The sequence below is a fragment of the Macrosteles quadrilineatus genome, unplaced genomic scaffold, assembly GCF_028750875.1.
Source record: "Macrosteles quadrilineatus isolate MER2022 unplaced genomic scaffold, UCM_ALF_1.0 Scaffold_3__2_contigs__length_128488019, whole genome shotgun sequence".
Classification (NCBI taxonomy): Eukaryota; Metazoa; Arthropoda; class Insecta; order Hemiptera; family Cicadellidae; genus Macrosteles; species Macrosteles quadrilineatus.
Window position 1 is genome coordinate 126,348,857 of NW_026542596.1, and position 22,728 is coordinate 126,371,584.

The 22,728-nt window shown below is 33.1% G+C and overlaps 1 protein-coding gene across 2 annotated transcripts in view; it reads left to right on the forward strand.

Annotated features, from left to right (window-relative positions):
* Nucleotides 1–510: 510 nt before the first annotated feature.
* The window catches only part of LOC128990641 (tetraspanin-5-like), a 70,091-nt gene continuing 47,873 nt past the window's right edge, over nucleotides 511–22,728 (forward strand). Inside the window, exon 1 of one of the 2 annotated variants that reach the window (XM_054413125.1) lies at nucleotides 511–725. In XM_054413125.1, coding sequence (XP_054269100.1) covers nucleotides 582–725 — 144 coding nt within the window. In that variant the 5' untranslated portion in view covers nucleotides 511–581. The remainder of the gene's footprint in view (nucleotides 726–22,728) is intronic. The other variant, XM_054413124.1, reaches the window with a different exon arrangement.

Below are 22,728 nucleotides of genomic sequence, written 5' to 3' on the forward strand. Positions count from 1 at the left end.
AAATTAATCTTTACAATGAATACCGTATTATTTATATTTCATTCATTATTTTGTTTTCATTATAGTAGCTACATGATAGCTCAAATTTGGAATTTGTTTCTGTTTTACTATTTGCTTGCTGTTGGCAGTATATTCTTTGTGAACAATGAACAGATGGACAAATTGTTAATTGATAAAAATAGTTAGGTTAAAAAAATTTAAATATTATTACGTAAAGAAATTTATACCAAGTGTTTTTTTTATATCTTCCCCTCAATTATGGGAAAAATCAAATCTATTAAATGCAAATAAGAAAAAAAAAACTTTTGTACATTTAAAAAAGTAGATTTTGCCTAGAATTTTCACTACGTCAAACAAAAACATCGGGTGTCAACTAACATTCACTAGCACTATAATACTAATATTGCAATACAATTATATCGAACAGTCGCATTATACGATATATCGATAGTGGTGCGAGCGTGTCGTGAAGGTGGTGTTGTGGCCGCCTCAGTGAGCGTTTCCCGACTGGCCGTGTACCACGTCCGTGACGTCACCACGTACATCGTCGTGTGTGTTATGTGTCAAGCTAGGCCTAGGCCATGAGTACCGAGGCCCACAGGCCGACGGCCAACGGCTTCAAAGTCCCCGTACAACAATCCGTCAGGAAATACACCAGGAGGGACACCAGTGAAGTCAGCTGCTGCTTGAAGTACCTCATTTTTGGATTCAACGTCTTGTTTTGGGTAGGTGCATTTCACTGGTTTTTAGGTAGTGTTAGAGTAATTAAGTGGTATTTGTTTATTGACAAAAAGGTTTAATGCTACCTACCTAAAATTTTTTTTCCTTTGTTGTCTCGTCTTTTGAAGAACCGAATGCTATATGAAAATTTGTTTAATCACATTATTTTTAGTAAAGAACATTATCATCTAGGACATTGTTAGATTACGAGTGTGGCTTGTGCCATACTCTACTAAGTAATTACAATTTTAAGATTCAAGATTTAATATATTGAGCATTTATTTCAAACGTGTCCATATAATGGTAATTTAAATAATAATATCCAAGTACTGTATATAACACGTAGGTTAAATCGTTAAATAATTTTTAACTATTACACACATACTGTAATAGGCCTATTAATTATGTCGCACCTTCGTCTATGAATGCATAGCACTTTAATAAAACAATAAAAATCTAACAAATGTTTATAGCCTAGTGCTGAAGTGAACAATTAGATTTGGTAGAATACCGTATCGACGTTATACACTTATCTAGTAGGTACCGATAAAGTAACAGTTTATTAAAACTAATTACCTCTTATTTCTGCAAACGAGTAAAAATCTTATGAGAACAAACTTGTTAGGCAATAGGATTTTGATTCTTTATTTAAAAATAAACTGAAAGCTCCACAAATGTGCCTAAGGAAAATTGTATATTATATAAAAATTACATAGGAACTTGAACATAATGAAACTATGTTCTCTGTTATGCGCCACATTTATTTTTATGGTTACAAAAATTAAAATGATAAAATATCTTAAAGTATTACGAAAAGGACACAAATAAATACAATTAAATACTACACTACCTATGCATTCAATGTGATTCGAAAACCGAACCCAGTAAAATTATAATTTTTCTATTGAGTCAAAATAATATCGAAACAGAAATTAAAATATATATTGAAGTAAAATGTTATGCCTGCTGGCTGATGTTGAGCAAGTGATGGTTGTGTTAGTATTGAAAACAAAGTAAATTCAAGGACACGGGAGTTTTGTCCGTCCTCCGCATTATTAATTCATGTATGTTTCAGTTTCCTCATGCTATTCTTTTGATGAGTCATTAATGTTGTTAATTTAGCCTACCTCGTGATTGATCCTTTTAGCGAATTTCCCATATATTGAATAAGCTATTACCGTACTCATGGTAAGACCTGGACCCGGAACCGATTTACTTTTCCGTTTCGAGGTCCCTAGAGGCCAAAACACCATCTGTTCAAATTCATATACTGTATATATATATATATATATATATATATATATATATATAAGTATCCGTTTTAGCACGATAATTCAAGCAAAAATTATCCGATTTTGATGAAACTTGTTATAAAAGTGTAAACCAACGTTTATTCGAACGAGTTCGCGTAACATTATAATTAAAGATATTTAATTAAGAAATAAATCTGACAATTTTAAGGGAATAATTTTGTGGAATTCCCGCCAAATAGATGAAAATTCGCTTTATCTGCAAGTTTGCTGCGGTGGGGGCATTTTTGTTGTTTCAGTTTCTTAATTCTAGTTTGTTGATTCATCTATTTTATTTCAATTTTCCCTATTCAATTACAAATTCCTAGACGCGACATCAGTTTCCTCATGCTACAGGTTTGATAATTATTCGACGTAAATGTACGTTTTCCTATCTATTCGTTAGTTAATTTGATAGGCGTTTCCGCGAAGTTTCCGCATTCCGTTTGTTTGTTGGGTTCAAAATTCCTCGTACAGTGAATGTAAAATTGTTTCAGCATTTAAATAAATTTATTGTAGGCCTAAATTTAATTATACACATAATTCGGAATTACAAATACGTGGATTTATAGTTAGTTAACCTTCATTTATAACGATTGTCTGATATCGAACTATTTCGCAGTGGTATTAATTTTAGTTAGCATAAACGCATAAACTATATTTTCCGAGTCCGAAACATGTATGCACATTACAACACAAAATGTTCGCAAAGATAAGAAACATATTGATAAGGCACATGCCTAGATGTTTACTATTTAAAAGTAAACATACGCGATGATAAACCTACAAACGAGCACAGAAGAAAGACGAACATGGTAAACTAGTAATAGTTCATATTAATGTGTTAAAAATAAATTACATAAAAGGATTTTGCAGCCCGCTTGACGTGAGAACATTCAAAGAAGATTAAATCCATTTTCCTTTGTTAAAACAGTCGAACGTTGGAGTCGGAGCAAACGACGAACAAAGCCAACACAACACCTCTACATTGACCGATTGACAAAGCAATCTTTGTATAAAAAGGTGTGAGATTTGAATTCTGCACAGAGCATGTGCTAAACATTCCTAAAACATCTAGATGATTTGCACTCATTAAAAATGGCTTGCTATAAAGTTGGCCTTTTTTAGTAGTATCGAATTTTCTAGTTTCAACATCATTGAACAGTGTTGCACGCTATAATAATATGATGATGACGCGTATTCAACATGATGTAATAATACCCCATATCGTGTATCGTGTGCCAAACTAATAACTAGATACTGCATACATTACCTAACAGACAAAGTCGCCTTTTCACTGCTAAATACGTATATAATATTTATTTTGCAGTTTTTAGTCTACATACTTTATACTTTTATACTTTTCAATGAAATGGCGACCGTACAAAGTAGGTATTATAAGATCACGTTTCTTAGATGACTAACTTACCAACATATTACACATTATGTTTCTGTCTGTTGTCAATAATTGTTAGTTTCATTAATTAAATTTAAATAAATTTGACTAATAATTTTGTTTTTATTCGAAGTGCTTTTGAGAATTTAAATAAGCTTAAACCCCAATTTTTTTGTTTCAAAACTGCACAATTTTGACACCGGACCCCCCCCCCCCCACCCCGTTTGCTGGGGGGTATTCCAGACTTCCCGGTGTTTGCCCCCCCCCCGCCCCCAAGGATTTGGTGAAATGACGCCACTGATTACAATAATAAAAATTTTATTTTCTTGATAGCCGAGTGATAGATAAGGTGTTCACCGGAGTCTAAAGGCTGCTAAATTGCGAATGGTTTGGAAAATACTAATCACAAACTTAGGGAACAAAATTTGTCAAATTCAATACATTTGATGAAGGTCATCATGTATAGACGAGCCGAGCGAGTTGAGTTGAAAGAAGCTTGTAAATTAAGTCTGGTGTAACCACATCAAAAGGTTTATTAGATAAAGTCGAGAAGGCTGAAAGAGTCACTGGGTCGGAAGCACATCTAATTACATTGCAGCGTGGTGAAGATGTTTTTAAGTGCATCAAAATTAATATCGTACTCTCGTCCATTTTCACTTCTGATTCACCGTTGTTCCGATTTTGCAAATAAGTCTGTTTTTTTGTTTTTATGGTGTAATCTGAAGTTAAATTTGAGTTTAAAATGTTTTGTTTTGACGTTAGTGCCCTACCAACCCTATAAGCTCTTATAACTTCAAAAGTCATTTTTAAGGGGGTTTAAAAACAATGAGTCTAGTTGATTCAGAAAAAAACGCTTATGAGGATTTTGGTACCTATCGGAAATGTGCAAATAATTCCTGTACCAGATCGGCTCAATATATTTGTTGATCAGTACAGTTTCCAATAAAATAAAATTGTAAAAAATCCCAAAATTGGGTTTGTCACTTGTAACACCTCTATTATTTAACCTAGATATCTTCTGAAATAACAACAAACATGCGGATATTCGGGACTGTGCTTTCAAGCAGAACTACGCGTTTATACGTTGATTATTAATTGTTTGGTCGAGCAGAATGCTTCGCTTTTACATTTGCCCAGTTGGGTAGAACGTCCTGTTAAAGAGTCTATTGGATTATATAATTTAATCATACACATTTAGATATTCTGAATAAGCGTTGTCCATTGAGTAAATTTTCACGTGATTAAACCGTTGGTGCGCTAATTCAAGTTATTCAAGTTTATCAAGTTGAGTGTTGTGTTTGATATATACATGAACATGTTTTAGCTCAATTGTTTTTGGACCATTTTTATTAAATTTGTTAGATCTTTTATACGCTGAAGATTCACTAATGAATTATTGTCATGTTGTAAGTAGATAATTTTCTAAGTAACGGCAAAAGCACTAGCAGTCTAATAGTACAGTAATAGGATGTATGAAGTGCAATATAACACTTACTTTTACTTTCCAGTTTTTAGGGACAATTAATTGGTTGGTGTGAACAGTGCCAATTATTATAATAACTTGCAAGTAATATTTTTTCCACATTACATCAAAACTGGTTGGCGTTAGATAGGAGAAAACCATTGATAAATTGAGATTTTAGGCCGCCATCATGTATAAAAAGTTTGGTCTTTAAAGTTCCTTATGTATATCTTTCTCTAACTTTAAGTCCCATGCTGCTCGTTTAAAATATCCGCCATACCGTTACAGGGAAACATTTATAAAGAGGAGATAACTTAAAGTCCTATTCACGAACTCGATTTCTTATTCTGAGAATAAATTTCCTAAGTTTACTTCCGACTAGTTGAACAGTTAGGGAAGCATAAAAAGGGTAACTAGCTCAATTATTCCGTACAATATGTCTTCTCTGCGAGTTTTTCCAAATTCAAATAGTTTTAAAGTGATGTTATAGTTTCATTTATATAACTGAGCCTCGGATCAATTGACCGTTTTGTGCAATTTTAACTTTTAGCGAATTTCCCATATGGAAACTACCGTAGTACTGTATTAGAGGTGGCTGTGGTAGTACTCATGGTAAGACCTGGACCCGGGACCGATTTACTTTTTCGTTTTGAGGTCCCTAGAGGCCAAAAACACCATTCGTTCACATTCATATATATATATTTATATATGTGTCCGTTAGCGAGACAACTCGAGCAAAAAATGAATTTTTTATGAAATTTGGTACAAACGTGATTATTCGAACGAGTTCACAAACCAGCATGATCGGATTATGGGAACAGGGGCTTATGGGGGGTTTTATAGGGTAAAAATTGGTTTTCCCATTTTTGACTCTAAAAAGATATAATTTAACAATTTAATTCCAAACCATTTTGTAGAGCTTAAAAAAAATAAATAATTTGGTATATTATGGAGTTGTTGTATGCCTTACGGTTACAGAGATATAAAAAAAATGTTAGATTAAAAATTCCCATGTTATTCTCATGGAGAATAAACAAACTGTTGTAGTTTACTTGTTTAAGGATGGATTTTTGTTAAATTTGGGAATTTTATTACTATACATACTAAGGTATTAACATAAAACACACCTCAATACGTTTCTTGTAGCAGAAAACCTAAGTTCTCATTAAAAATTAATGCTATTGAAATAGGAAATAAATCTGACAATTAAGGGAATATTTTAGTAGACATTTGCGGTAAAAGAAATTCGCTTAGTCTGCAGGTTTGCTGCGGTGGGGTATTTTCTTATAAAATCAAGTACTATAAATAAAAGTATTTAATCAAAATGCTCTTTTATAAATTATGAAATTTATTCATTTGTTAGGCTGAGATATTTTGTATGCCCCTTCATCTTTAACGGCATTCGAGAATCTTTGGGGTGTCAGACAAATTAAAGGCGAACAAATCGAAGTAAATTTGCCTCTTGAATAAAACATGAGATAAATAAGGCATCAGCCCGCTTGTGGATTCTCAAGGAACGCTCTGCGCTCTGCGTGCCGGTCTGGGCTTCATGCAAAGTATTTTACGAGTTTCTGAATTGCCTTTTACGTAAATTACCGGTCGTGAATGACTTCTTTCTTCCTCGTCAATTGTCGAAATGTTTTAAACATAAGCATCGAAGTGTTTCAACGTTTCCAAACAGAGTTCTTCATAGTTGTTTGAGCTGTGAAAATATTTTCGTCAACTAGTTGTAAAAGTATGATATTGTAACTGCACATTTTTCAACGCACACATAAATTATATCAATTTCAATTAAAGTCATTCGTTGTTGGTTTTGGGGACTGTTGTTTGTTTCAGTTTTTTAAGGCATCTAAAATTATATTTGCCACAAAACCATTTAGCATTTTATACTTTGATATTATACAAGGAAAAATTATAGCATAATTCAGGGTTGTATGAAATATACGTAAAGGTCCACTTATAAACTATTATAGACTATGGACTATGTTTACTATGGATAACCTGGTTAAAAGATTTTGATTTCAGAGTAATAGTGATTAAAGCCACAGAGAACGGTCTTGTTAAAATATTAGAAACTAGGATTTTGGTGGTTGAAACCTTGCAAGATTATGAGCAGAAAATGATACAAAATACGTGTGATTAAATACGAATCGTGTTCCCCTTCCGTCCTCTCCATGCTCTACGCTTTCCCACCTTCCTCTCCAACAATGACATCTACGGGCATTTGGGTGATCGAATACTTATCATCTGGAGAGGTCTCGGCACAGACAATATAGGTCTCGGGCTGGGGACCTGCGTAGCCTAGTTGAATATTTGTCGGCGCTGAAAGCGACCATGGTCCAGGAGCTCATACGCAGACAGGAGAAGGTACCTAAACCGTAGACAAAAATATAATATAATATAGACTGCCAAAGGAAGGTTGTAACTATGGATGAAGCTATTTTATTTGTTACTTTATACCACTCTACCTCGAGTAACAAACTTTTCTAACACGAGTAAAAATAACACGCAGTGGCGGAGGTAAAATATTTTTCACCACACTATGATGTTTTTTGCTGTTTTACATACGTTAATTGGTGGCTGAAAGTTACATTTTGCTGGCCATGCCAGCTGTCGTCGTTATTTGGGGACCGAGCAGGTTTTTACATCCCTAGGGCCGCAAAATCAGCTGCCCGCTTACTTACTTAAAACATGAATGCATATTAAATACACAATCAGTATCCATAGCATTGCAATAGAATTATTGTTTTATTGTCATCGTTGCCTAGCAACTATTTATTATTATTTTTGCTGATTCCTCAAATTATTTCTCACATAACCTTAAAGTTGTAGTTGTGTTGACTATCAGTGTGCATTATCATTGTGGTGAATAGTGGTAATAGGGTATATTGTGGTGAAAAATAGCGTTCGTACCACGGGCCGAAATGGTTTTGCAGCTCTCGAACGTTATAAGTTCTCGACTACGACTTCGTCTCGAACTTAAAAACTATCTCGAGCCGGCAAAACCTCATTTTCGGCCCTAGGTACGAAATATACTATTACTTGATATAGGACTTGAGAGTCATAAATCTTTTAACGTCCCAATAGTAAAATCTTCGTACTTTTAATCCCGTGGAGTTTTGAGTTTCTTGCACCTGCAATCCCCAGTACTTTTGCCTTCTACATACTAAATGTTTTGCCCGGGGTAAAATTGTATAGGGTTTGGCCACCTTAAAGTAAGATTTAACTATATTTTCAAAATACTCTAACGAGTTTCTTTTTATTGGCCTTGTAAAACAATCTTAGTAGTGTCCATACTACTTTAAATAAACAGAATTTTCATCCGTAAGTTCACAAAGTCAGTTTCTTATTACGGGGAAATGATTTCCAAAGATAAAGATAATCTCTTTCAGCAATACCCTGGAGAAGGTAACAGTTTATTTTCCGCGATTCCAAGTCAGTCAAAGATTATTGTTCTCGTTCTATTGTACCCTCCCCCACCCCCTCATATTTTATTCAAGGTTTGATGTTGGCTTGGATGATTTCTTCAAAGCTTAAACTCTCCTTTTCACATTACAGCTTTGTTTAGTTAAAAAAAAATACTGAAAATATTATGAGAAGTTTTATTTTCTTGCATTTGAAAATGGTAATCCAATTAGTTGGGCTAGTTGCAATGGCATTTTGAAACAATCTTCTCTTCTATTAAGAGATCTTTATCAGTATGACATGTAGGGCTGAATTATAATTTAATACTTTTAATATTTTATTTTGAATTAATTTAATTACACCCCCTTTAAAGTTTTAATTGGTTTAATTCAACGCAATTGCTCGGTGCCCATTTAGGCGGTCAACTGCAACGTAAAAAGAGGTAGTCAAAGAATAAAAAATAATTATGATTAGGTCTCGCAGACTATGCTATTTTTGCAGAAATAACATTGTGGTAAATTTTATGGATCATAGAGTAAAAATAAAATTCTTGACACAGTTGAAAGTATTCCAAGCATATTAGTATTGTCCTTCACATTTACTTTAAATACGCGCAGGTGTTTATGTACATTGGTCTGAACTAGATTTTAATTTCAGATTTCCAATAGTTTCTCATTATCATTACATTGAGACAGCGACAACTCTCTGTGTGTATAACCTGAATGCGTTCCTAGTGAGATGCATTGTGTTACTGATAAATGTCGGCTGTTTCCTCTTCATCGTAAATTTTTTAGAGTTCAACCCATCACTTAAGTTGTATTATTAAAATAACAAAAAGTGTTTACGCATTTACTTTTGCTAGAGGTCGCCCAGATGGTCGAAAACTCGACCAATAGTTATTTGTGCAACTAGTGAGAAAAGTGAGCAATTGACTCACTCGAGAGAAATCCTTACTCACGAGCCGTAGGCGAGTGAGGAATGGTTTCTCGAGTGAGGCAATTGTACTTTGAACTCGAGTTGTACATTATACTTTTCCTACAGTTACCATAAAACAAATAAATTGGTGAAGAAACATAACCTATTTTTACACAGAAGTAAACTTTTAATATAACATTTAATGTGGAGTGACAAATACAACAGTACAACAGCTGACCAGCTGATTTACAGCCAGTGCTGCCAACGTATTTCGCGCGCATACGACGTTACCTGCATGTTACGCGCTCACTATTTCGTGCCTTCACGTTGCAAATCTGGAGTGAGACAAAGTAATTAGAGTGAGACAATGTTAACATTGTCTCACTGATGAGCGAATTGGCCACTTTGCTTTCTCAAATCAGTGAGAGAACATGCACATTGTTAGGTAACTGTAGGAAAAAATATATAACGTAGGCCTACAGACTTCTATATTTTCACCCTACGCTGTAAATAAAACAAGTGATTGGACATTTGTTTGGATTTTCGATTTATATTGCGTTGTTATTTTGTCACCAACATAGCAACCCATAAGGTCTATGTAATGGTTTTTAAATTTAAAATTCATTTTTGTGCTTATTTTTGAACCTATTTTAATTTATGAAGGGACTTTGCACATCTACATGAAAATATCTTTCCAACAGTATGCGTAGACTTTACCTGCGATGCACTCGAGCTGAGAAAAAATGTTGTGAAGAAACATGCTTGCCGATTAATATATTGATTGGTAAAACATACAAAACTATTGATCCCAACTGTGAATTAGTCATAAATATTAATTAACGCAATACTTGTATAACCTTATACATTTTTTATTACTTTTACAATATAAATGCCACAAGATGTTTTTCGGGGAGAAAACGTAACTTTGAAACAAGCTTTTTCTCGCAGTTTTCTTTGAGTCACGAATATCCGAGAAGTGTAAATAGGTCTTTCAGTATTCACCACAATACCACTTTCGCCGCTATTGTTTCTGTATTCACTGTATTTGGGACACAGAAACGGGCAGAATCTACATCAGAGTTTAATTTCAACTTAGTACAGGCAAAGAAGAATTACCAACTATATTACCGCAACAACTGAAAACAGTACTTTCACCAAGATTTGAAAGTGATCACGGTAAACAATTGATAGCCTATAATGTTATCTAGTCACTCGTATAAATTTTTAATTTTTTCAGAGAGATCCCAATGTGGTGCACAGTTTCACTAAGAGATTAGGTATCTTTTACAACTGAGGTAACTTGGTTACGAAGACGACCCTCTTCAAAATCAGCTGTTAACGCGGGATTGAAAAGCTATTTTTTACAGGCACCGTCCAGTACAAACAAAATACAACTGCATACATACATTTACACCTCTTTGTAACTTTGTATAAAGTACAGGCATAGAGTATACGTTGTTCCTTATAGATTTATCATCCTTGTGGATTCTCTGAAGACAATACCGTTTTTTTTTCAATCCGGATTGTGTAAAGATTGGTTTAAGTGTAACAATTTGTAACAATTTATTTGTAAAATATTGCACCTCTGGTGTTGTTTCCAAATAGTAAAGAGGAAATCGTAAAATATATTTATATCCTATAATAAAAGAGAAAGATTTAGACGAAATCAGCGTATTCATGAAACAAAAAAGAAAATCGGCTTAAGATCCACAATAGGACGAAAATCCTACGATTCCATAGCTTAATTGGTAACAAAACAAATAATCACAAATATTCAAATATTCTTGTTAAACTAATAATCTCCCTATTTGCTGAGGATATCAATTATCACAATTGACTACAAAATTTATCCCCCAAACGGCATCGAACTCCAGCCTAGTAATTAACTAATTTATAAAAGTCAAGAGTTTTTACCGGAGCAATTATCTTGCCATCGATGAATGTATAATGCCTAAGTCTCCCAAGTCATTAAGAACCAATTAACCTTTTGACAATGATAATTACCCTAATTTAGGACCACCTCAAACTGAACTTCTAATACTGCGGAACATTGCTAATCTCTTTTGTTTGGACTTTTAAAATATTGCCACAGTATAATCGTACATTCTAGTTACTTTTTTAATGAGTACAAGGTTAATACTAGGTAGTTTTAACCATACATTCTTAATTAATGAGTTTTTTTATTGTGTATATGCGTTTTGTTTTCCTCGTATACACATAATATGTATGTTCTTTACATCAAGTATGATTTTGACACTGGCTTTTAGTTAATGTTAAATAAACCAACTCAATGATAAAATTGCAAATATTCATCCAATTATTTTATGCGAAAGTAAAAACTTGTTTGTAAAGTTTAAAACATTTTCATGTAAAGATTTAAAATTATTAAAAAATATTAAACTGGTTTAGTATCCAGCAGAACTGAAACAAAACCTTTTATCGGGAGTGAATCAAATTCTTAATTGTTAATTGTAAATTCTTCTAATTCTTAATTGGATTCATTCAATTATTTTATGGAAAAGTAAAAACTTGAAAATCACCCATCCACTGGATTTTGAATTTTTTTAATTGTCATGGAAAGCTTTACAATTATTTAAACATATTAAACTGGTTTAGGGATTCCTGCAGGACTGAAACGTAACCTTTTGTTGGGAGTGAATCAAATTCTTAATTATCCAATAAGTTCAATATCGTTCAAAAATAATCTTGCCCCTACTATCTATGCAATTCAATCAATTAAGTTCTAATGAATTACGATTATAAAACGTATAGTGTTAATTTGTTTTTATTTAGTGTTAATCAAACAAATAATATCGTACGAGACATAAACTACATTATGAAATATTGTAAAGCTTTCGCAATATTTTATGAAATATCCAATAAATAATGTCGAGGAAAATGTTAAGGTTTCCTCAGTGCACTAGTATTTAATAAGCAAACCCTCGCCAATATCAATTTTGTCGATGAACACGCGCAAACAACCCATGTCAGGTCAATTGACATTGCTGAGAATATGAAATTAATTTTTCAAATCCATTCAATCAAAATATCGGAAATTCGCAATCTGCTTATTCTGAAATTAATGGAATTCACTGGAGATTGAAATTAACTTTTCACAGGTGACGTACAAACATTATTACCAATTGTTTTCAGTTGCTTAGTTTCTGCAAATTAACTCATTACGCGAAATATATGAGATAAAGTTAATTTGCGTTTGTTGGATTTTTATGAGGAATGGATAGGCTACAAACAGTTTTAAGTAATAACAAATAAGTATAAAACGATAACTTACACCGTTTGAAACAATACGTTAAAATCGCTATACAATAGGTTTTTATGTTAGGGAAAAATATCTGTACATTTTAGTTTGGTGAATGTTTTTTAGTTTATTTCCGATATAGGGAAGCTATTACCGTAGTCTCATGGTAAGACCTAGACTCGGGACCGATTTACTTTTTCGTTCTGTAGCAGGAAACCTAAGTACTTATTAAAACTAATGTTAATTAATTAAGAAATAAATCTGAAAATTTTACGGGAATATTTTAGCAAAAATCCAGGCAGATAAATGATAAACCAGTCTGCAGGTTTGCTGCGGCGGGGGTATTTTTCTATTTCTTATGAAATAGAGAAGCACATTCTTTAGACACTTCAAAATAGCGATTTACATATTATATCTTACAAAATACACATACGCAAAAACTGATATTAAATTTATAATATTTTAACCGACATATGTTTATATTGTAAAAATAATTTATATAAAATATTATAGAACATTTAGAACAAAGTACTTTAAAAATCTATTGCAGTATTGCTCGACAGTAATTTTCCTTTCGCATAAACTGCATTCAAACATTAGATCGAACACTATTCTTGTTTATATAACGCACCGAAGAAAAATGTTATGTAAAGCCTACACAGTTCTTCTTTAGGCTCCACGGTACTTAGGTAAACGGTTAAAAGTGTCAAAATTCATATCAGAAAATTGATGTAGGTGTTAGACTTCTTCAAGAAAGTTTACAAAGATTAGAGCGAGATCCATCTCAAGATTGGGTTTTGGAAATCTTTGCTCGTCTCGAGCGATCCAAGGGGAGGCAAAACGGCCGTTTAAATTTTTAAACTGTTCATTGACTTTACGGAATCCAAGATAAAATTTATCTGTCGCGTCACTTTGATTGACGCTTCCTCAATAGATTTTCAATTGACACTGATGTATAGACGTGGAGTTTATTTCAGTCTGAGAAGATTGGGATAGTTGGAATAAATATTAATTAAATTAAACTAGCGTTGAACCTTAGACAGTTCCAAAAGTATATAACAATTTACATAAAATAAATTGGTTCTCAGAGCAAATGCAATTATGACACAATCGCATGTAGTTTTTCGACTTTTTTAGGTGAAAACTCTTGTCTATAATCACCCAAATCTGCAGTCGTGTTGGAGTAGTGTAGGGTCAAGTACAAATCCAGTCGATTGTCAATGGGTGTGCAATATGTTGATATGGTTGTGTGTGACATTATAACATACAATATTGCAGCTTGGTGGTTCAAAACCCACAATGTACACAAATGTAATATAAAATCAATTCAAATAGATCGTTCAGCTAAGAAAACATTTTTAGTAGGTACCGTACCAAGAAACTCCAACCACATAAATCCATACGATTTATTTTTAATTTTGCAATTACTTATTCAACTAACCGATAAATGATATTATACTTTACGATGTAGTACAGAGTAATATTAAATTAAATTATTTAATATTATTTTTAATGTTAAATGAAATATTTTCAAATAATTAAAATTAAATAATTATATAGATTTTTTTAATATTTTAAAATTATTTTTTAATATTTAAAAATTACTTTTAAACATAATTAATTTTGAAATATTTTTAAACTATTTTTAAATATTTTTAAACTATTTTTAAATAATTTAAAATATTTTAAACTTTTTTTATTATTTTTAAATTATTTTATAAAATATACGGCAAGTCTTTCATGTTTAGCGCCTATTTAATGGTAGGTATAAAGTGCTTACAATAAGGGTTTATTACCCCATCAACTCTACCTCTCGGAAAGCTTACTGTCGATAATGTTACTTTGTGTTTGTAGAGATCCATAAACAGTTCAACGACCAGAATAAGGGGACTAATATGAATAAGAGGGGTTTAATCAATACGAAATAATTGTATTATTTACTCATTTCAAATATTCTATGGTATTGTAGAAAGTACGCTAGGAAATGCACATTTTAATCCATTTCTTACTGCGATGAATTAATTAGTTGAATTACATAAAAGAAAATTAAATATACAGTAGTTATAGATTCCTTATGTATACATGTTGACTGTCGTCGTATCCAGGGGTATTTTGTTTAACCGAGCCCATTCAGGAGTGTATATTGGTCAACAAATTCATGATTGGACTTGGGTTTTAATGGAGGAAGTTCACAAATACGGAGATAGTGCTCATCCAAGGGACTTATCTTTTTTTAAGTGTGGCATTATTACATGGCTAAAATCCATTGGTGTTTGATAGGATTTGGACCTGTGACCCCAAGACGTAAGTCCCGCATACTAACCACGAGAATGATATAGTCGTATTTCTAATTTGCACTATAATCTATGTTACATAACTATTATGATAACATTAACGATTAGGATTTGTGAATCAATAAAATGTACTGGGGAATTTGTTTTTATATGCTCAAATAATCGTTTTTAGATGTTTGTGTAAGGTCGTGCATAAATTGTGCCAAAGAGTTCCTTAACCGCGCCAAGCCCTCAAAGGGTCCCAAAAATGTTCCTTAGTTGCGCCAAGCCCAAACCAGGTAAGGGTGAGTTGCCGGCAGAAGGATTGTCCTTGTTTACATGTCATCCTAACAAAAACTAACCTAACCTAACCTAACCTAACCTAACCTAACCTAACCTTAACCTACTCAATTATACAGTCAAAGAGGGCCGCCACTTGGCGTAGTTATGGAACGTATCAGGTGAATCCCTGGAGTAGTTAGCGCAATTCAGGTATGCCCGACTATTGTAACTGACTAGGGTCAGTTGGCGCAATTAATGCCCGCCCCAATGTAACATGTATTGTTTATCAAATTCTGAGGTTGACATCATTTATTCAGTTTTATTTTCAAACCTTTCCCACTGCCGCTAGAAATCAAATCTTTTTCACAGTCTCAAAATCAGAATCTCGTTTAAATTAAATTTAAAAATCTAGACAAAAAAGTATAGTACTGTACGTTACTATTACACCTATTTTTCTATATCCAGTTCTCTTAGACAACTCTTCTGATGTAAGTAAATGCATTCAAATTAGGAAATCGTTTGTGTACTAAACTGAGGAAGTAAAAAGTAGTAAACGAAGAATGTGCTACGCTGATGTTTGCTTTGTTTGAATGCTGACTTTGCTAGTCTGTTTGTTTGACCAACTTTGCATAGCTAGGCTGCATGGCAGTCATATTTTGTACACATGAACTCATTCAATCCCCGAAAAAAACTCTACAAAATATTCAAGGCTTTATGGTAATCGTTGAAAATTTACTTTCTTCACAACAAGGAATAAAGACTGTTGAAATAACAAACTGACTGTGTTATGAATGCTTGTTTAGAAAAAATCCCTTAATGATTTTTCTAATAACAATATGATTGGGAAGAAAATCAGAAACATCTTAAAATTCAATTGAAAATTTTCAGGTGAACTAAAAGGTTTTTAGAAATAAATAGCAGATTCGTATTGAGCTTTCGTCTTTGATAGAAAATATCTTAAATTGACAGAAAACAAAGCGCATTATAGTCCAGGACCTGACTAGGGTTCTGTGTGCATGTCGTGTATAGAGAATTTTGCTTTTGCTTTTCAATATAGGTGTCTTAGGAAGTGTTTTCCACTCGGGTGTCAAGTTCGTACCTGGTACGTTTTCGAGCTATGACGTCATCAAAATGGCGGCCATTGATTTTTTTAAATCGTATATTTCGCAAACTATTTGTCGGGTCGGAATGAACTTTTTTTTGTTTGAAAGATAATTTTAAATGCTACCTGTTTTACGTTTACACATTTGTTGTATGTTTAGTACATTCTTCGTAATTTTGCAAAAACCTGTAATTTTAAATATTTTTGAGTTGTTTTTGCTTGTAACGTTTTATTGATACAATTTATCAAAAACCACCAATGAAAAAAGTTGTAGAACATTTAAAAAGCTTTACAAAAATACCAAATTCGATATGTTTTACTCAAAAGATTACGCCAAGAAACTAGATAAATCTCATAAAAACACCTATTTTGGCGCAAAAACGCCTATTAGTCCGGCATCTAGGGCAGTTCGCAAGTCTTATAAAGACAGTTTCGCCATTCAATGTTGATGTATGTGTCTAAATAAGTGTTTTCAACTCGGGTGTCACGTATGCACCCATTGCAGTTTCCGGTTATGACGTCATTAAAATGGCGGAAAGGGCTATATTAAAAATAACGATATTTTACATACCATGTATCGGATCGGAATGAACTTTTTTTGTTTGAAAATTAAGTTTACATGCTATCTTTCTTAAATTTACACTTTTGTTTTATGTTTAGTACATATTTCGTAATTTTGCAAAAACCTATATTTTTAAACATTTTTGTGTTATTTTTGTCGATAACGTTTTATTGATACAATATATCAGAAATAACTTAAAGACAAAGTTGTAGCACGTTAAAAGAGCTTTACAAAAGTACCAAATTCGATATGCTTTACTCAAAAGATCACGTCAAGAAACTAGAAAATCGTACAAAACAACCTAATTTTGCGCAAAAACGCATATACTGTAAATCCGACATCGATGGCTGTGTACGAGTCATATATAGACAGTTTTACCATTCAATGTTGATGTATGTGTCTAAAGAAGTGTTTTTAACTCGGGTGTCACGTCTGGACCCACTGCAGTTTCCGGTTATGGTGTCTTTAAAATTGCTACATGTTACGATTTCACCAGCTATTTTACTTAAAATAAAACCATTACCCTCTTTTATGCAAATAAAAGCACAACAAATCAATGTAATTAGTCCATAGGAATGTTTCCACTATATAAATACCCCCGGTGCAGCAATCCTGTCGACTAAGCGAATTTCCATTTGCCTGGATTGATTTTCAATTAATCTATTAAATTAACATTGTTTTAGTTGTTAATTTAATGTTAATTTAATAGATTAATTGATTATCTAGTTTCTTGACGTGATCTTTTGAGTAAAGCATATCGAATTTGGTATTTTTGTAAAGCTCTTTTAACGTGCTACAACTTTGTCTTCAAGTTATTTCTTATATATTGTATCAATAAAACGTTATCGAGAAAAACAACACAAAAATGTTTAAAAATATAGGTACGAAAAATGTGCTAAATATAAAACAAAAGTGCAAATGTAAGAAAGATAGCGTGTAAACTTATCTTTCAAACAAAAAAAAGTTCATTCCGATCCGATACATGGTATGTAAAATATCGTTATTTTTAATATAGCCCTTTCCGCCATTTTAATGACGTCATAACCGGAAACTGCAATGGGTGCAGACGTGACACCCGAGTTGAAAACACTTATTTAGACACATACATCAACATTGAATGGCGAAACTGTCTTTATAAGACTTGCGAACTGCCCTAGATGCCGGACTAATAGGCGTTTTTGCGCCAAAATAGGTGTTTTTATGAGATTTATCTAGTTTCTTGGCGTAATCTTTTGAGTAAAACATATCGAATTTGGTATTTTTGTAAAGCTTTTTAAATGTTCTACAACTTTTTTCATTGGTGGTTTTTGATAAATTGTATCAATAAAACGTTACAAACAAAAATAACTCAAAAATATTTAAAATTACAGGTTTTTGCAAAATTACGAAGAATGTACTAAACATACAACAAATGTGTAAATGTAAAACAGGTAGCATTTAAAATTATCTTTCAAACAAAAAAAAGTTCATTCCGACCCGACAAATAGTTTGCGAAATATACGATTTAAAAAAATCAATGGCCGCCATTTTGATGACGTCATAGCTCGAAAACGTAATAGAGATCGATGACCAGGTGCGAACTTGACACCCGAGTGGAAAACACTTCCTAAGACACCTATATTGAAATGCAAAAGCAAAATTCTCTATACACGACATGCACACAGAACCCTAGTCAGGTCCTGGACTATTAAAGAGGTGTTGACATAACGACAGTACTAATTTATTTAAATACGGCATAAGGAATCTTGGGTTTCGAGTTATGACTGTTTCGTTCATTGGACTGGCTAGAACACTACCCGATCTGCTTCCCGTTGTTCTTTTCTAATCCAATTTTAAAGGATCTAACTTTGTACATTGTTTAATTTACTAGAATACATTTTCTAAACCTCGTAGAAAATGTCTATCTACGGTCACACCTGCTGCAAAGAAATCACAAAGCTAGCATTTGTACAAAACCAAGAGAAAAGTCTGCTTTTAAAAGCAATAATAATGCATATAAAGCAATAATTTATTCGTTTTAAAGGAAATTGAAACATTAAAATGTTAAGGAGAAGTTAGCGTGAGCAACACTCAAGGGGTTTCACCACAGATTGAGGCATTATAAGTCAAACACTGAGCTCAATCGTAGTCAAGTATTCTCGTACTTGTTTTTCAAAATGCATATACCTATTTAAACATTTATTTGAAAATAAACATAAAATACGTTGTTTAGTTGGGAATAGGTGGATTTTTTTCACTAATCATACAATTTAACGCTCATGTTTTACTAATATGAAATGAATAGAGTAAAAAATGGGCAATTGATGGAAGCTTTTGCTTTTAAAAGGCGCCTTAAAATACTCAACCAGGTGGGTCAAAATCGAGCAAAATTATTCTAACCTAAAAATAAGTTCTGTATCTGTTGAAATTTCAAACACATTAAAACGTCCCATTAACACTTTTAACCTAAGAGTTTGACCGAATATGGAGATGCACACTTTATTATACAGATATTTACAAAATTCTACACCAGCGTCTAAATAATGAAGACCAAGAGTGTGTTTACAACATCCATTTTATTAGCGAATTTCCCATATAGGGAATAAGCTATTACCGGAGTACTCATGGTAAGACCTAGACCCGGGACAGATTAAAGTAAATCGTTTTGAGGTCCCTAGAATCCAAAAACATCATCCATTCAAATTCATATATAATATTCGTTCATTGGACTGGCTAGAACACTACCCGATCTGCTTCCCGTTGTTCTTTTCTAATCCAATTTTAAAGGATCTAACTTTGTACATTGTTTAATTTACTAGAATAAATTTTCTAAACCTCGTAGAAAATGTCTATTTTCATATATGTGTGGGTGTGTGTGTCCATTACCACGATAACTCGAGCAAAAATGATTCTATTTTGATAAATGTGGTATGATCGTGTAAACGGTGTAAACCTACCTTGTATTCGAACGAGTTCGCGTACCAGCATGATGCTTTATATGCATGTTTTATATGCCCAACTGTTTTAGTTTGCTTGTTTATGAACATATTTTGATCAAATTTGGAAAATGCATTCATTTCTTACTGAACTATTAACACTTTACAACAAAAAACACTTTTTTACCCTCCCTGTTGCAGCAAACCTAAGTACTCGTAAAACTAATTCTATTTAAATAGGGAATAAATTTGATATTTTTAAGGAGACATTATAGTGGAAATCCAATCAGGCAAATGGAAATTCGCTTAGTCTGCAGGTTTGCTGCGGCGGGGGTATCAGTTTTTCTTATCCAATCAAAAATCCATACGTAGCAAAATAATTTAATTTTGAACCTTAAGATGTCGCATTTGGCACTATAAAGCTAAAGAGTTTTTACAATTTCTCGTTCCTTTTTACTTCACAGTAAAGGGAACAAAGCGGACATTTGGCCGGGAAGGCGCCCAGTTTTATACTTGGTAAAAGACGTGCTCCAATCGTGGCCGGGACCAAACGCGACAATGGCGTTTTAGCGTTTTCCGATATTTTACTTCAAATGTTTTTCTTCAGTAAGTTTAAAACCGAGTATAAAACATTTCCTTCACCAAATGAGGTTGGCGACCTTTCTTTGTAGACTTGCCGACGTCTGGCTGGTTTTATAAAGTCAAGCATTGAAGCATTTACGTATCAACGGGAGTGCTTCCTATTTAGCTTTTTACCTTGAGCAGTCTTAAATGAAGTATTGAGTTATTTTTCATTGTTAAGGATCGGTGATAAAAATTGCATGGTGTCTAATTTTTCAGACTTTTCAAATTTGAAGATGAGTTGTCACTTAAATTAGAACATTGGAATCCGTAATTACATCATGCTTCTTGCATCATCATAAATAATAATTAAAATACATCATACTTTAATTATAATACATCAAACATCATGCGTGATCATCATGGATCATACTCCACATTTTCACATGATCACACATCATATAACTTTGTATTTTTAATAGAGATGTATCAAAATTTCAAACGCCATCGGTGTCGGATAAGTTTAATTGAGGAGATGTGTTAACTAAGAAAGCCGTCGCTCTAAGAAGATTAGAGAAGGCTATATAAAGTTTCAGCCTTGGATTAAGATTGTTCACGACAACCAACTTGGGCCTTTACTTTCATTGTTGGTGAATTGGTTTAGCTGTAAGATTTAATACTACGATTTTCGTACACATATAGAATTAGTTAGATTGTAACAATATTTTGTTGGCTTCTACTTAAATTTTGTTTATATTGTTCTTAGTTTTAATCATTGACTATACTGAAACAACATTCAAAGGCTTAATCAACCATATACTGTAATCGAATTTTAGATAATGGAGTTGACCCATTAAATGCTGTAGGTCTATTATTGAATGGTTTGCAGTAGCGATTTTTTTCAATACCATAATAAATTACCATATATTATTTTTTATTTTTATATATTAATAAATTAATTGCTTAACCATTGACCATTTATGGATAGGTTGCGCCATTAAAATAATACATATATCATTAAAACCTTAAAAAAAAAACTTAAACATATAATTCATAACTTGAGTGTCAAGCGGCATAAAAATAATTCAAAAATTAACTGGGCATCAAAATAATCCTCCAAGGAATAAAAGCTCTGTTGGCAACACCACGACTTTAACTTCTTTTTGAACAGTTTCGGCTCCAGGTTCTTAATGTTCTCAGGCAGTCTATTAAACATCTTACAAGCTAGTAGTGGGAAACTGTCCTTCAATTAGAAGTACGTCATCTGGGAATAACTTATAGATCAGGTTGTTGTTTCTTAAACTGTGACCGTAAAGGTGCCCACTTATTTCAAATCAGCTAAATTCTCTTTTACGTAGAGGAGAGAGCTCAATATGTAGTTCCTATAGACTGTCAGGATGAATATGTACAGTAAAGCTTCCCCTTGAGGATAATAGTTTATATTCATATGTCAATTGACCAACAACTCATGTAGAAATCAAACAACCCCGACAATATCAGATGCCTAAAAGCAATTGGCGTTTGACGAGAACTTATACCAAAGCTTCTTGGACAGATGGCCAGTCATCTAAAATACAACCAAAATCCGTCGGATTTGCTGATACCGATCCGTAACATTTACTTGAATCATTTCAATTAAATTACTATCTGTACGATGTAATTGTTAACGTTTGTTGCAAATTCTACTCTTTACTGGATTGGATGGAAATATTTCGTTCTTCATCCAGCGTCCATTAGTTTAGATAATGATGTAAACCAACGGTCACCCGTATCCTGGATCCTGGATTGTACTGAAGAAGGAAGCCATGGAGGGAAGTAGACGAAAGCGAAGAGGAAGGCTGATCCAGTTTTTATCCGTTGTATAATTGTAACAATACCTGTTACGGAGAGCGGTCATCCGTGTCGCCATCTTCTACAACCGTGGATACACCGAGAGTAGCAGTGACCGTGCAAGAACAAGGAACTTCAAAATTTGGTCAGATGTTTGCAACCGTTACATTTTCATCTATTCTTGCAAATATGCAATAGGAAGTTAGTACAGTAATGCCATGGATGGAATTTACATCTAACTGCTGAGATGGCACAAACTGAATCGAGGATTCATTGGGTATCTTTGTTCCTGACTACAATCAGCTGATTCTTCAGCTAGAACCATTTATTCAATGGTTGAAGAGAGCTGGTCTCGTATAAGTAACAAGAAAACTACATAGGACTGTCTAAACCATATGTTAATGCTATTAGTATAGGATTCGGGCCAGCAATGTCACTTGTTTATGGTTATGACCCATACCGGTTCTGTTCAATTTGTGATGAGTGCTATGTGGTACTATCAAAGCTATTGTATTCTCAGTATCGAATTGGCAACCTAATAATCGTAGGTGAGCATGCTTAACACTCAGCTATGACATAACACATATATGTTGAGCAAACCCTGAAGGCCTTTTATTGTCAAAATATCATACATATCGAAAGCCAATATAGTGAAGCTGATTGTAAACTCCAAATTAACAAATGAGGAGCTCTAAATGCGTTGATTTTCCTTAGTTTGAGGAGAAATCCTTTATTAATTTAAACAATTGAACGATCA